The following is a 16,393-nucleotide window of genomic DNA, read 5'->3' on the forward strand; positions in this document are numbered from 1 at the left end:
AAAGCAACACTTTGTCTGAAAAAAATTCTAACCATGAAGGCTTAAGGCAAGCTTGCAAAGTCATATAATCTATTCTGGGAAATGTGCAGGAAGATCATTAGAAAGAAGATCTACTAACATCTAGGTTGTATGGCTTTGGGCAAGAGATCTCTTGGGCCTTAGCTTTTTTTTTTTTTATCTTTGAGTGAAATAATTTCTAAGATCCTCTTTGACCCTCTAATGATTCAATGATAGTAAAAATAAGAATCTAAAATTGGCAATTATCCTGCAATTGCTTCCTGTCTCACTTTACCCTTGATCTATTCTGCTTTGTGCCTTGGGGTCTGGCCACTGTGGACTGTACCACCTGCACTTTCTTCCTGGCTGGCTTCTGTTTGAGCTTGGCCAGTGGGAGGCATCAGTATGACATCAAAGGAAGGTAGAGAAAGGTGTCCCTTCCTCTCTGGCATCAGATCTCTGCCAGTGGTGTGGCCCCTCCTTGTTGGGAGGCCTCTCCCCCAAGGCCCTACCCCTCAATGAGGTCCTCTAACACTCTTTCCTCCCATTGCTCCATGAGGGAAGGCAACACATCCCATTATTCCTAGCTCCTAGGCGTCTCATCACCTCTTGTTGGTTCCCTCCATCTTGCTCAGACCATTGTTCACAGTCTTTGGGTTAAAGTCTTTTCATTGAATCCATTTGGGTGAGATCTGATTCCCTCTAAGACTCTGACTGATAGACAATCCATTTTGAAATATATCCAGAAAAGTTCTAAGAACTCCCACAGCAAACCATTTGTGGGGTTAATAGACATCTCTATGATTTCTTCTTTGAGTTTAATATGGATCCTTCATCTCGCAGTTTATGTCTCACTTCCTCTAGCTCCACCTCCAGTGGAGAGGAATATCGTGTCACTGCCATTCTCTAGGTAACGAAACTCCAAAGACGTGGTAACTCCTCATGCATAGAGTTAATGAGAAGACATCTCTCTTCCCTGTAGCCCAATTTGCTCCTTTTTAATCAGAACATTTTTCACTTTTCCTTTTCCTTTTTCTTTTTTTTTGGCATGACACTGACACATTCTCCCAATAAACTGAGGAAATTCACAGTATCTATTTATCCCAGTAGACATGAGCCTCTCATCCCCCTTGTTGTGTCTGGCAAGTACTCGGATTAATTGCACACCCTCCAAAAAGACTGGGTCCTCACAGTTAGCTGAGTGCACTAATAAAAGGATTATTATTTAACAGCTCGACCTCCATCAACTCGCCTTTATCTTGCCTCCCTGAATTGGTGAACAAAATTAATGAGGATGCTGTGGCCATGCCTAACAGCTTCTTTTTGCCACCCTTTCAGCAAATCCTTTGCTTTTCTGCACTCCCCCCTCAACTCCTACGTCATTTTTATTCTCCAAGTTGATGCAAAGATGGATTGTGACAATAGTTTGTGGGTGGCTGTCAGAACTGATGGTGGTTTGTGTGGGAAAATGCATAGTGAGTTTGAGAGCTGTGGTTAGGATTCCAGATAGCGTCAATTAAAAAAAAGTTCTACTCACAGGGAAAGGTCAAGCTGAATGTTTTAATTATGATGCTGTTATAATATATTTCATGCTTGGATAAACTGGCTTTGAAGAGTTGCAAAACTATGCAATATACCTCGCTCTAAAAAGGGCATACAAATAATGTGATATTTTGAGGGATGACTTAGAATCTTGCAGAGAAGATAATGAGGTGAATTCCACTTCATTATCTTGAAGAATGAAGTGTTGCATGACCTGGGTTTAATTCTGGACAAAACCATTCACCTTTTTGGTCCTAGCATCCTTACCTCTAAAATGATATACAATTGGAGGCTTTTTAAATAAGCTCTGATATTAATAATCACTCTTTGAGGTACCTATTGGAATTATAATTAGCTCCATTTTATGGAGAATAAGTTGAGACTCAGAGAGATTGAGAACATTACCCAAAGTCACACAGCCTGCGAAGTTATATATCCTGTAATAACTGATTCCAAATTTTGGGTTCCTGACCATGACAGCTTCTACATACCTTGCAAACAACTGGAAAAAATTAAATTTTGCACATTTTCTAGATGAGAACAGTCTTTCAGAGATCCTCAAGGACTTGTTCAAGGCCATACATGTAGTAAATGGTGGAGCTGGGACATAAACCATGACTATCTAATGCCAAAGTCCAAGCTCTTAGCCATTATGCTAGATTAGCACTTACGATTACAGCCATCACTGCCTGGAAAACTTATAGGGGATGTGATCAGAAGAGAATTCAGATTTATACCCAATAAACTACCTAATTTAGGGTTATAGAACACAGAGTTCAGTGGTTTTAAATTCTGGAATATATCTGGCTAACCAGGAGGCACTTGGAACCCTGGTCTTATTCTAGCACCCAGCATAATGTATAAGTAAGGTGCCCACATAAAAGTTTTAGTTCATATTCTGCAAATTGGAGGACATTATACTTAGTGAAATGAGCCAGGCACAGAAAGACAAATACTGTATGAACTGACTTATATGTGGAATCTAAAAAAGTTGATCTGATAGAAGTAGAGAGTAGAATGATGGTTACCAGAGGCTCAGAGTAGGTGAGAAGGAGGGAGTGGGGAGATGTTGGTCAAACTGTACAAAGTCTCAGGGAGGAGAAATAAGTTTTGATACGTATTGCACAGCAGGGTGACTATAGTCAATAATAATGTGATGTTTACTTCAAAATAACTGGGAGTAAATTCCAAATGTCTTATCACAAAAATAAATTGAAGTGATAGATTTGTTAATTAGCTTGATTTAATTATTCCACATTGTATACATATATCAAAACATCACATTGTATCTCATAAATGTATACAATTATGATTTGTCAAGTAAAAATAATATTAAAAATCAGCGTTCTGCAATTCCTTGAACAGATATGTAAATACCAAACACCAAGTATGCACCATCTTAGAATTTATTATAATACAAACACAATATATTATCTAATTAAGAAAATATGAACATTTATTATTTTTCTATGATAACCTTCCATTCCATTCTTTGATCTGAAATAGCCAACATTAGAGTCTTTTATTCAGTTCAAATAAGCTCCCCACGTTGGACCAGGAGGCATCAACTGTGCAAAGTGATCTTTTCCAATTGTAGGGTGTTTGCAAAATGGAAGTTCATGCCCTCTCACAGTCTGTCTTTTATGGTTTGTCTGTCATTCCCCTCATTTCCTTCCCCGTGAGACATTTTAGGCTTCAAGTTGTTCAATAAAAAGACACAGCAGGATGGTGTGTAGCATCATTGCAATGCCCGACCAAGGACACAAATCATACAGCAAGGGAGATGCTAGTTAACAGTCTTTGAAAGAGGCACCACAAAAACCCCGTATAGGGCAATTGTTTGAGTGCCATCAGCAGCAGCTGTTTACATGACAGGCTTCAAAATTCAAGGCTGTATTTCCAAAACTGGCCTGAAAGAAAAGGCTTTAAAGTTTTTACAGTGTGCAAGTTAAAAAAAAACTTTTCATTACTGTCCATTAATTATTACTATAAATAATAAATTAAAAGTCCTTATATGATCTGAAATAAATTTTAGGAGATATGTATCAACCTAACACAATAGACACTTGTATGCATTTTAAGCAGAAGACAGCAACTCACTGGCGTGCCTTCAAGAATAGGACCTCTTTTAAATATTTAGCAAAATACACAACACAGAAGGAAGAGAGATCATAATACTACTGGTAGAGCCTCTATCGTTAACAGAAGTAATTAATGAGTGTCTGAGGAAATCGTTCCCAATGCATACCCAGTTTTTAAACCATCAACAGTTAATTTTTACATACAATTAAAAAACGTGGGGCAGAGAGCATTGAGATTCACATACATTATTTTCCGTCTTATATAGACATTCTCCAAAAGGAATTGCTTCACCTTTATAAATATTGCACTTTGACTCATTCACAAAGAGCGCAAACTAGCATTGTTTTTTCAGAGCTACGTGTTTTAAAAATAAATAAATAAATATATATATATATATATTCAGTACAGGTAGCCTTTGGTCAACGTTCATTGTAAGGGGGTGTGGTGGAATCGCGTCATACACACATTTAATGAACACGTATTCAACTACACGTGCTTGGCAAAAAAGAGACAGAGAGAAATGCAATTTAAAGGCTGTGGGGGAATCTGCTTCCCATCCCACTCAGTGAGCGCACACCCTGGGGAGCGTGGGAGACGGGAGATAGGAATTTGCTTATCCCGCAGTCGGACAACTGCCATGAATCTCTTTTCGTGGGAGCATCTTGCTGCACCAGGGTGATCCTAATGTTCTCAGATACATTAGAATCGTACAATATGGTCCCTAAATGCAAGCCAACTCTGTCTTGTTATTACCCAGAGAAACAGCAACCTGTTCCGATGCTAGAGAAAAACATAGCTGCATTAGGTTTTTAAAGGGATAGAATATGATCTTCACCATGGCTCTTTTCTGAAGACTTTGCAAAGATGACTTTGGCTGTCTCAGGTTTTTGTCTTTTGCACTGACTTTGGAATCTAATTCTTGGGTCCGATGACACTCTACTGCAATTATTTAAAAAGAACAGGAATTAGGACCATCAGGACTAATATGACCTAAAATTATATTGAGTTAGTATTGAGGGTATTGCTGACGTTTAGGGCTGATGCAGCCCTGGGGCTTTTTCAACCCCATTCATTTATTGCAAATCCCCTTAAAAAGGATAGACATGTTTTCCAATTTAGGGACCAAATGCAGTAAAAATCCAGCCCAAGGAACTAAGTATTCCGGGAGGACTGTCTGCTTTTTTGTGGTCACCGAAAATACCATAATAGTTCCAAAATCATTTTGGCAGACTTTTTTTTTCCAAAACAGAGATGACTCCAAATACTGAGAATCTGGGAGAAAAGTAAAGAAAAAAAAATAAAGGTAAATAAGAGGAATTCCAGCATGGACTTCTCTTTCAAGACATACCACTGAACACTTGGGGGTCTGATATAATAAAGTAGGTATGTGTGCACACATGAGCAGTAATTTCCAGGGAAGCCCCTACTAACTACATCCTGGAACTCTTCTTGCCTTGGACAGGCAAGGGGAGAATAAATAAATACACTTATATTTTATCATTTTACAAAGGTTCTGGGTTAAATAGCTTTACCGAGAACTGGCACCACTCTTTTGAGCCATGTGCGTCAAAGGCCAGACGAGCCGTCATCATGGGCACCTTTTGTGACTGCAGTTGTGACCGCATAGCAATGCCAGCTGGGCTGTGGGGCAGAGCTCCAAATGCCTCCTTTTATACCCAAAGAGCTGCAGTCCCTGACTCTTGAAAATTAAATTCAGTTCGGAAGTCACTTCAAATAAAACAATTTGGTGAGGGATTTAGCAAGCAGGGAGGCAGGGTTGGCAACTCTACGTGGAAAAGGCTTCTCTAGGAAGCTTGAGTGGTACCCAAACAAGAAGCAATTTTGAGTAAAGGATTTTATACAGCTAACACAGGGATGGATTGAAACAATGGCAAGAGTGGGCTTATTTTTTTTGTTTTCCTGGGCTCAAGAATTCCTCCTTTGCCCCCACACACCAGGCAGGGTCTGTGTTTGGGAAGAGATAGATAAAATCTATACATAATGGTAAATAGAAAACTGCATCTTAGACTCCAGGTCTGAGGTCACAGGTATGTTGGTTTGGAGCCTTCCTGAAGCAGCTCTGACCAGAGTTTGGATGGGATTCAATACTCCTCCATTCCCACATTGCCATTCTGCAGCTAGAGGTGCCAGGGCTACTTTGAGACCACAACCTTCTCTAGGACAAAGGGCACCTTGGAAAAATCCTGAATCAGTCAGCATTGTTAGCTGCTGGGAACAGCACAGGGATGACCTTAGCTGGTGAATGACCTTAGCTCTTGGAAGAAGAGCGAGGGCCCAGCTATGTGCTAAAGTGGCTTGGTGTGTCACACAAATGAAGAGTTTCCAGTGACTGTGGATGGTGCCAGGGCGAAGTCACAGACTATTTCTCTACTGTGTGTCCTTACTGGTCACAGGATGATGATACAACCTCCAATGGCATCTTCAAACTGGTAGGAACTTTTGTTGTCAACGTGACTTTGTAAAAATAAATGCACAAGTAAAAACAAGATTCATGCTTTCCTTTCTTCTCTTCCATCTTTCCTCATCTACCAGCCTGAGAGTTGCCAGTCTATGGAGACAGCAAATCAGGGTATCGCTCTGAAGGAGAGCTGTTCAGCCATGGGACGGGACGCCCTCCCATCTGGAAATGGATTTGACAGAAGCACTAGGTGCCAAACCTATGGGGTCACGGGGATACTTTTATAGGTTTTCCATTTTTGTCATACTGGTACACCAGCATCTTGATACAGTGTGAGTTTGCCGGCGAGATCCAGGGGCTGCTTGTTATGGAAAAGTTATGGTTGGTGTAGAACTGTACAGGCTGCTTCTGGCACTTGAAGAAGGCCTTGAGCGTGGCGGCTGCCATGGTGCGGAACCGCTTGCTGATGAAGCAGTAGAGGAAGAAGTTGATGGCTGTGTTCAGAAGGGCCAGCATGTTGGCAATGTCGGACATGATGTGCACCAGCCAGCGGTTCTGGATAGGTGCCCCATAGAGGTGGTAGAGAATCATGATGATGCGGGGGGCCCAGAGCGTGGCAAAGATGGAGGTAATGGCAAACAGGATGGCCGTGGTCTTCCCCGTGGAGTAGCCACGGAGGCGAAAATTGCTCTTCCTCCTGAGCTTGTACACGATGATTGAGTTCAAGATGAAGAAGATGGAGCAGGGCACCAGGTACACAGTGAAGCAGTGAATCCAGATGAGGACGTGGTGCATGGAGGTGCTGACATAGTCTTCAGTCCAGATGTTCGGCCACCAGTAGTAGGGGATGCTGGTCAGGAAGCAGGTGACATAGACGCTTACGATGACTTTCCTGGTACGGGCTGGGTAGGACACCATGTGATATTTGAGCGGGTGGCAGACGGCGATATACCTGTCAATGGTTAATGGAACTGTGATCCAAATAGAGGTGTGGATGGATGAGAATTCTAGCACTTCTATGATCTTATCAGGGACCGGAGGCATCTGCATGTTCAAGATGAAGTCTTCCAATAGGAAGTCCACAAACACGATGAAGAAGAGGACCAAGATATCAGCAGCAGCAAGTGCCAAGAGATAGTTGTAGGAGGACTTCTGCCTTCTGGCCACCAGCTGAGAGAGGATGATCACTGTCAAGATATTTGCTGTGGAGAGAAGAGAATCTTACTTAACTTTCAAGCCAAGATGACTTCTTTGGTTACCATAGAAGCCCTGCGCATGTGTTTATTGGGCACTCCCATGGAAGTCAGAAGGATTGAACCATGCTTTTGAGAGACAACCTCTGCATTACGAATAGCATCTCATACAAACATGTGGGTACTATTTTAAAGTTATGCTTATTGTGGTCTAGTTTATTTGTTTCTCACACAACCATGAGAGTTGTCCTCACTTTAGAAATGAAACTGGGGCTCTGAGAGCTTAAGGAACTAGCTTAGAGCCTCACAGTTAGTAATTCATGGTGATAGTAACCACACCTTGATCTCAAATGTCACAGGATTTTCTTTTGTCCAACTGCCTAGAGAATATAGGACTGAGATGGCTCTTCTCACTATGTGTGTTCAGGTAGGAGACTAGACTTAAGAACCTTTTGAGAACTTGGATTTTAGAACCTTTCCTTTTTAAGTGGATTTAGAATGGAAAGAGTGGAGAAGATTATGACCTTCAGATTAATTTAAAAATAGGTGGGGCCTGTAATCCTAGCACTTTGGGAGGCTGAGGCAGGAGGACTGCTTGGGGTCAGTAGTTTGAGATCAACCTGAGCAACATAGTGAGACCCCATCTCTACAAAAGAAATAGAACAATTAGCCAGGCATGGTGGCAGGCACCTGTAGTCCCAGCTACTTAGGAGGCTGAGGCAGGAGAATTGCTTGAGCCCAGGAGTTTGAGGTTGTAGGGAGCTGTGATGATGCCACTGCACTCTAGCCTGGGTAGCAGAGCAAGACTCTATCTCAAAAAAATTATATTTATTTTTGGAATAGGTAATCTGCACACATGGTACATAATTGAAAATAAGAGCAGGAAAAAGTACATTTCCCTTCCACTGTTGTTCTCCAACTATCCAAGTTCTCCTCCCTCAGGGAAATCATAGTTAATAATAAATTTATCCTTATATAAGTCTATATAATATGTATGTATATCATTTCTGCACAAACAGTGGCAAAGTATTATTTTTCTTGGGGTCAAAATTTCATTTGAAAATATAGCCACATAATTTGCTGATAAGTTTTAAAAATAAATGTCTCTCTGAATTAGGCATATTTAGAAAGTCATTAGCAACTCACTCCAAAATGATATTCCAATGGATAACATCTGGAAGTCATTCCACACATTTACTCTCATTCATTCTCACTATCAACCTGCAATTTGAACAGTTAATGCTATTTTGCAAACAGGAGTCTCAGAGAGCTTATGTCCCTTGTCTGAGGCCCAGTGGCAGAGCTAGAATACAGACAGCTCTCTCTCTCTCCGCCTCTCCCTCTCTCTTCCCCCTCTCCTCCCCTCCCCCTTCTGTTTCCCTCTCTTTCTCTCTCCTCTTTTCTGGGTAGCTATTTAAAATATTATACAATAGTTCACATGGAAAAATGTCTTATAATAAACACACCCACACATCCTGGTGTACTCATCACTCAGATTAAACAAATTTTAACATTTTGCCATATTTGCTTCAGCCCTTTTTTAAAAAAAGAAATGACACTATAGATATAGTTGAGGTCCCCTCTGAAATAGTTCAATTCCCATTCTTTTCCCTCTTTCCTTTTTCTCCCTAGCGGCGACTGCCATGCTGTAGGTGGTGTGCAGTGTTCAGGGCCATGTCTGCATACTCTGTCTTTGTTTCTTTCCTTTTTTTTTTTTTTTTCCTGTTTTGAGACAAGTTCTCACCATGTTGCCCAAGCTGGAGTGCAGTGGCGATTCATAGGTGTGATCATAGCTCACTGCAGTCTCTAACTCCTGGGCTCAAGCAACCCTCCCACCTCAGCCTCCCGAGTGGCTGGGACTACAGGTTGATGCCACTGAGTCCGGATTCTTGCTTTTCTTTTATATTGAACCAATCGGCATTCTATATGCTGCTTTTGTCATTCAACTTTTTGGTTTTAAGACCTATTTCTGTTTCTGCATGTAGATCTGGTTCACTCATTTTAGTGACTGTAGCATTCCATTGTGTGAACTTACTGCAATGAACTTATTCATTATTATGTATGTAAATTATATATAATTTATTATATTAAAGATGGACATACATTTAAATTGGTTCCAGGATTTTGCTGTTGTGAACCACTGTAGTTAATATCTTGATATAACTCTCCATAAGAAGTACTTATACATGAGAGTTTCTCTGGGGTAGTACGTACATAGAAGTGTATTTATTATGCTTTAGAGTATGTGCATATTCATCTTTAGCAGATATTGCTGAATTGCTCTGTAAAGTGATTTTACTAATTTATACTCCCAACAGCAGAATATTAGAATTCTATTTTCTCCATATCCTCTTAGTACTTGATACTGTTAATTTGTTGTTGTTTTTAAAGTCTGTGCTGTTCTTGCTCTTGTCCAAAGCACTTTGAAATAACATTTTTGAAATGGTGGAGAGTTAAGGTATTGATTATATTGAGTAGCCAGGATTCAAGCTTAGGAGCAACGTCCACGCTCTAAACTAGTCTGCGATATTGGTACCTACTCCAAGTGGGGTGAGGGAACCATGTGTGTAGGTTACACTGTATACAGTGTAGAGAAAAATGGTATTTCCTAGTTTAAGTCGCTACTTAAGAAAAGAGACCCATTAAAGCAAAAGTTCTTTATATTTGTAAACACGATATTTCAAAAGTTTATTTATGCATTCAACAATGTTTTTGAGTGTACCTACTCTGAGCTTTGCCCTGGGAGAGGATGGTGAACAAAAACGACGTGGTCTATTCATCCTGCCTGGAGCTTAGATTCTATTAGGCAAGAAAAACATCAACTGAAGGACCACAGAAGCAAATCCATAACTGTAAGCTATAGTAAGTGTTATGAAGGAATATTTGGGAGTAAGAATCAGAAAAAGCCTTGCTGAGGGATCAAATAGGAGGTAAATAGGCAGAGAGGTTGGAAGGAGAAAGTGTTTTTCACGTGAAGGAACTAGCATGTGCAAAGGCCCTGAGGTGGGGGAAGTATGAAGAGTTGGGTTTATTAAGACAAAGAGCACATATTGATTTCTTCTGGCTTCATAAGCATTTTTGCATTTTATGGCTCTCTTTTATTAAACATCATTGCTGTGTTCTGTTGAAAGCATTTCAAAATGTTTTATTCATCCAGAAATCCTTTTGAAAAATATTTAGCATCTATATTTTGTGGGCAAAGATTTGTGCATGGGCCCAAGGTGGATACAAATTGATGTTGCATTCAAAGTCTCTGCTCAAAGAGAGTGTAGAAACATCATATAAGTCTCTAAGTATTAATGACATGAATGAGAACACACGCAGTGATACAACAGCTGCTGGAGAAAAGATGTAAAACAAAGGGCAAAGGCTTTGGAGTAGGGTCTAGAGCAAAGGCTTGGCTTCCAATCCCTGCCCCTCTGACTTAATATATTGTCAGAGCTTCATGGAACTCAAGTTGCAAATTCAGGTCTGAAGCTCTCCCGTTGAGCAAAGGGTACGAGAGCCCTTTGCCTAAGAGTTTGGGGTTTGGGGCTGGGATGCCTGTGGTTCACTCTTGGCTCTACCACTTATTGGCACTTTGACTTTGGGCAAGTTTATTCGATTTCTCTGTGCCTCAGTTTCCTTATTTATAAAACAAAATTAAGGACTATCTGCCTCCTAGAGTTGTTCTGAGAATTAGGTGCGATAATTTTCATAAAGTGGTTAGAACAGTGCCTGGCATGTGATAAGTGTTCTATGGAGGTTAGCTGTTGACGGAGAGTCCATTCATTCAACAAATATTAACTGGGCACTGTAGGAAGCACTGGAAATACAGACATTAACAAAATAGATAAGTTCCCTTTTGCCATGGGGTGTATAGTATAGTGCAGAAGACAGACAACAAATAAACACTCAAAAATGCACAGGAGAATTTCAGATGTGATACTATGAAGAATGAAACCATGGGATGAGACAAATGTATCAGGGATACATTTATTTTTAGATTGAAAAGTGACATTTGGGTTCAACCAAGGATAAAGGAATGGGATCTGCCATGAAAAGATCTGTGGGAAAATGATTCTAGGTGGTGGGGATGACAAGTGCAAAGGCCGTGGGGTGAGAATGAGCTTGGTATGTTCATGGAACACAAAGACATGGGAACAGTTTCCCATTTTACAGATAAGGAAACTGAGGCTTGGATTTTTAGGTAATTTGCTCAAAGTCACAAACTGAGCTAGTGAAGGAGCCGGAAGGTGACCCCAGCTCTGTCTGACTTTATGGCATGTCAGATTCTGCTTTATGTTTGGTCATAAGAAAGGGTTCCCAGCAGGAGGAAAGTGATTCCTGTTCCCTAGGTTGCGCCTGACTTAGAAAAGTGCCATTGTTTCTCAGAACCTCTTTTTTTTCTATCCATTCAACAATGCCCACATTCCCTCTCATGTCCCTGCTCCTGAAGAAGGCAGGAATGCATAAATGGTAGGGTCTCCCCCGAAAAACTGCTACATATATTCTGCAGAGAGTGACTGTTTGCCACTGTTTCTTCCTCCCCAGCTGAACCCTGTTTGAAGTGTGGTGCTAAAAAATTTTCCATATTCAAACTCTTTTAAAAATATTCCAGCCCCATCTACTTAATGCTTTAAGTCAGGCAAGTCATCAACTCCCAACGAAATTGCTAGGTATTCATATTTGACATTTCCTTAAGTTTCTAGTAATTGCCTCTCTTGAGAAACTAACCCGCAGATACTGAGTTTCCCATTCTGTTTTTACAGGTAGATTTTTCCCCAAGGCAACATCAAGAACAGTTAGGATATCCTTGGGGTAAGAGAGAGAGAGAGAGAGAGAGAGAGAGATGTGAGCTGGGGGGGCAGACCCAAAGGGGAAAGGAACGATGCCTGTGTATTGATTTTCTGAAAAAGAAATGAGAAGGTAGAGTCTTCAACTCTTAAGGCTTGACATTTGCTATAACTCCCCATATCAAAAAACCCTTTCATTTCCACATGGCACATTTTCCCCAAAGAGAAAGAGTGGTGTTGACAGGATCTGTTTTATTTATAAGGGGCGAGTAGACGAAGAAACCCAAGTCATCACTGCCTGAAATTCCATTTCTTAGCTTTTCTTTCTAACTGACCCAAGGACCCTGTTGTTGAGGAAACCCAACCAATCCCATCCAGGCAAGTGCAAAGAACTTCCTGATCAAAATGTAAACACGTGTAAAGAGCAAATCCTTTCTGTCAATGGTGTTGTTGGACAGGGTTAAGCTCCTGGGTAATATAAAGCCCATGTTTTGTGATTGCAAAGCTTCTTGGTTATATTCTTGGGGGAATTCATTTCCTGTATTTTGTAGCTTATTGTGCTCAAACTGGAGAGGATTTGGGAGTGGCTGAAAGAACGACACACGTTGGGTTGTCAGGCCACACCACTGACTTGTCTGCTGGCCCAGACAGAAACGGCCAAGGTCTTCTAGAGGTATTTTCTGGGTCTGTGATGACTAAGGGACTCTGGCAGGTTCCTTGGAAACAGCAGTTGGACTGAGAATTCTCAGTTTATATCTCTCAGTTCTGCTACATTTCCTTTTTCTTGTCTTTGAAAATTAATTTTTCAATTACAAAAGCAACACACACTTGTAAAAAAGTAAACATTATATCAATGTATGATAATAATAGAATCAGCTGACTTTTATTGAGCATTCACTACGCCCAGAGCACTTCTAAGCATCTTACACACAATATCTCATTTAATTTTCACAACTACCCTGTGATGTGAGTATTATGATTTGAAAGCATGGAGGTTCAGAGAGGTTAAGTAACCTGTCTGAAGTCATACCGCTGGAAGGACATTAAACCAAGCTTTTTGTCCCTAGAAAGGGAAAATCTGTCAAAATCCCATCTTCCGGAGTTACTGTGGTAGCTAGCCTTATAGACATCCCCCAATGAACCATGCCTCCTGGTATTCATGCATTTATGTGGTCTCCATGCCCTGATTGCTTAAGTCTTAAGGCTCCAGGTCTTAAGAGCAGAGAGAATTGCTTATCTGGGCTGATTAGATTCCTGGGGTAACCTTTTACAAATCCTGTTTCTACACATCCTAGATTACGTCCTGTGAATTTCTAAAAAGAGAGCTATTTGCCCCTTCAGTCACCGTGGCCTGTAATTCTCATGCGTCCCTCCCCTCCAGAGTTGCCATCTTTTGCATTAGAAGAGTCAGCCCTCATGTCATGCAGACCCCTGGCCTTGTGAAAAATTGCAGCACTTGTTATTTTACCCGCTTCTTGGAGGTGCCCCAAGGATGGATTTTTAGGAAGAGCAATTTCTAAACCTCCTAAGTAAGAAGTCAGCAACGCCCTCGTTTAGATCAGCTGAGGGGTGGAAACCACTGTGGGATGGGGCACTGCTTCGGGAGGCTGTCACCTCCCTTACTGTTTCCTGTTCCACTCTGGGTCTTCGGGTGGAAGAAGAAGAAATATTGATAAAAAGATGACGCTCACAAGACTTGGTGTTCAGTCCTTTTGGCCTCTGTGAATGGTGCTGCAGACCCTATAGAGGTTCTGCCCTGAGTGGGCCCCTCGAGGAGCAGGGAAAGAGTCCCCGGGGCAGCTGTCCCGTCATGTGTCTCCAGTCTCAGGCAGTGCCCCTGGCCAGGGGCCATCTTTGTTTCCCATGGTTCCACTTGCCTCAAGACAGAAACCTGGAATGTGGAGCTTTCTATCTATAGTTGGTTATGAGAGGCACAAAACTGATTATGGACTGGTGAGGTGGTGGTTAGGAAGTGAGACCCCCTCATTTCCCTGTGGGAAAGACAATCCCAGGGCAGGGAGATGGCTTCCAGGTCCCCCGAAGGGCTCTGAAGGGCCGTGTGGACTTTTCACTCTTTGCAGACTGAATTGCACCCAAAATATCTGATAGGTACATGAGAACCTATCTTAATTGGGAGTGTAGTGGTTAAGAGTACACTCTCTGGAGACAGCCAGCCTGGGCTCAAATCTCAGGAGAACCATCTACCAGCCGCGTGATGTTGAGTAAGTGACCTAATGTCTGTGAGCCTCAGGTCCTACATCTGTGAAGTGGGCATCAGAATAAATAGTACCCTCATAGGTTGTTCTGAGGATATATGAAATCATACGGGCACAGTACTTAACACAGTCCCTGGCACATAGTAATCACACACACACACACACACACACACACACACACAAATCAGCCATTGTTACTTTTTTTTTCACTCAGCCAATTCAGTGCAGCAGACAATCACTGAGCATTTACTAGAGGCCAGACCCTGTGCTAGATGCAAAGATACGCGTGCCAGAGAGTCCAAGGTCTCGGAGAATTCCAGAGAAGATTCCAGTTTCTCTCCACCCCTCATTCCAGGCACTAATAACCCTGTCAACCCACAAGGACATTCCTCATTGCCTCCAACCTGAGCCCTCTAGTTGCAGCTGTATCTGATCCCTGCCTGCAACTTTGTTTCTCTGCTCCATGGAGAAGAACCTTGGTCTTTACCTGTGAAACTAAACCCTTCCCAGCCATTCCTGCATGATGACTCAGCTGGCTCTCACATCCTCTGAAAGACTTTTGGTTTTAAAACTAAAATTTTAGCTCCTGTTTTGATTGCTCCTTGATTTTCTTTGTGGGTTCACTACGATGCTCTTCTCTATTATTTTCTTGTGGAGACCTTTCTTTTTCTCCCTCCCTTCCTTCCTTTCTTTCTTTCTTAACCACTTTTGAGCACTTGAGTGAATTCCTTTCAAAGCTAGGGTTAGTAGTTTCCCTTTCTATGTATCTCCCTTTATGGATCTCACTCCAAAGGTGAGAGCACAGTCTGGGGTAGGGATGGCAAGAACATTTCATCTTCAGTCTCTTGGTAGTGGCCATCTGGGCGCCATGTTGGAAAATGTTCTAAAACCATGCCTGGGGTTGGTGGTGCTGTGATGGATTGGGGATGTCTGCCCAGGTAGAACAAATGTTGTGGATTTGTCCTCTACGTCTTGGGCCCTCGATCTGTGGTGCAGCTTCTCTGGCTTTTCTCAGAAATTAACAAAGCAGTGGTTTCCAGTGTAGACTAGAATAGTTGAGACTTAGCAAGTAGATAGCTGAGTAGGCAGCAAGAGCTAACATGGCTGCCATCCCAGGGCAGGCTGACTCAGGGCAAGGGAACAGTGACTCAGCATCCAGGCTGCAGGGCTGGACTCAGCCTTGCCAATCAATTGACCTTCTCTTGACAACAGAATTGGATCTGTCTTTATGGCCAGTGGAAGCTTTGTTGAGTAATTATGACAACTGCTAGGTCTTTATCATGTAACCACATCCAGCAGACCCAAAAGTTTCCAAACCATACTTCTCAGTAGCAAAGTTGGTTTTCTTATGACTACTCTATATTGAGCACTTACTATGTGCTGGGTGGCCTTGAATAGATGAGATGATTTTATGTGATTCAATGAACATTTTTACTTTAAAAGTTATGCATTTATTTTAAAAGGTATTACAGGAATGTTATTTTTCCATGTGGGGTAATGATAAGTGCTTGCTTACAAAATAAGTTCAGCTTATTTAAAAAGTGAGTTGATTTAAAAAAAATCTATAAGGAGATGACAGTGTAGGTGGAATGCAGGCTTCTGATCTCCATTTTACAATGAGGAAACTGACATTCAGAGAGGGCAAGCCACCTGCCCAAGAAGGAACAGCTGAGAAGTCAAACAAGCATCTTGAAAGCACTCAGTGGTGTCATCCTGGGTCAAGTTCCGTGCCAAGTGATGGATCCAGCTGTGTTTTCTCAGTTCTGGGAGTTTGTCACAAAGACAGACGGGGGCAGGGCTTTACTTGAACAATTCTTGGACGTGCAGGTGGCTTTCCAGCAAACACTGAGCACAAGAGTTAACAGAAAGCACAGGGTACTTAAAACGAGACAGTTGCATTTTGGAGCCTGGCAGATCTGGGTTAGCCTCCCGGATCTGCACTTTCCTAGCTGGCACTCTCGGGCAAGTTGTATAAGCACAGCGAGCTTCAGATTCCTCAGCAGTAAAATGAAGTAACGATGGTGCCTGGTTCAAAGGATGCTGTGAGGATTAGAGAGGATCGTGCCCCTAAAGCTCTTAGCACAGAGCCTGGTCCTGGGAAAGTGCTCAGTAAGTGGTCACAGTCATTCAGTACAAATCTGATGGTCCGTTCGGCTAAGATGATAAGTT

At 41.8% G+C, this 16,393-nt stretch overlaps 1 protein-coding gene across 1 annotated transcript in view; it reads right to left on the reverse strand.

Annotated features, from left to right (window-relative positions):
* Window positions 1-6,307: 6,307 nt before the first annotated feature.
* GPR139 (G protein-coupled receptor 139) overlaps window positions 6,308-16,393 on the reverse strand; it is a 35,785-nt gene continuing 25,699 nt past the window's right edge. The window contains exon 2 of the mRNA XM_069486818.1: window positions 6,308-7,242. Coding sequence (XP_069342919.1) covers window positions 6,308-7,242 — 935 coding nt within the window. The remainder of the gene's footprint in view (window positions 7,243-16,393) is intronic.

The sequence above is a fragment of the Eulemur rufifrons genome, chromosome 14 (genome assembly GCF_041146395.1).
Source record: "Eulemur rufifrons isolate Redbay chromosome 14, OSU_ERuf_1, whole genome shotgun sequence".
Classification (NCBI taxonomy): Eukaryota; Metazoa; Chordata; class Mammalia; order Primates; family Lemuridae; genus Eulemur; species Eulemur rufifrons.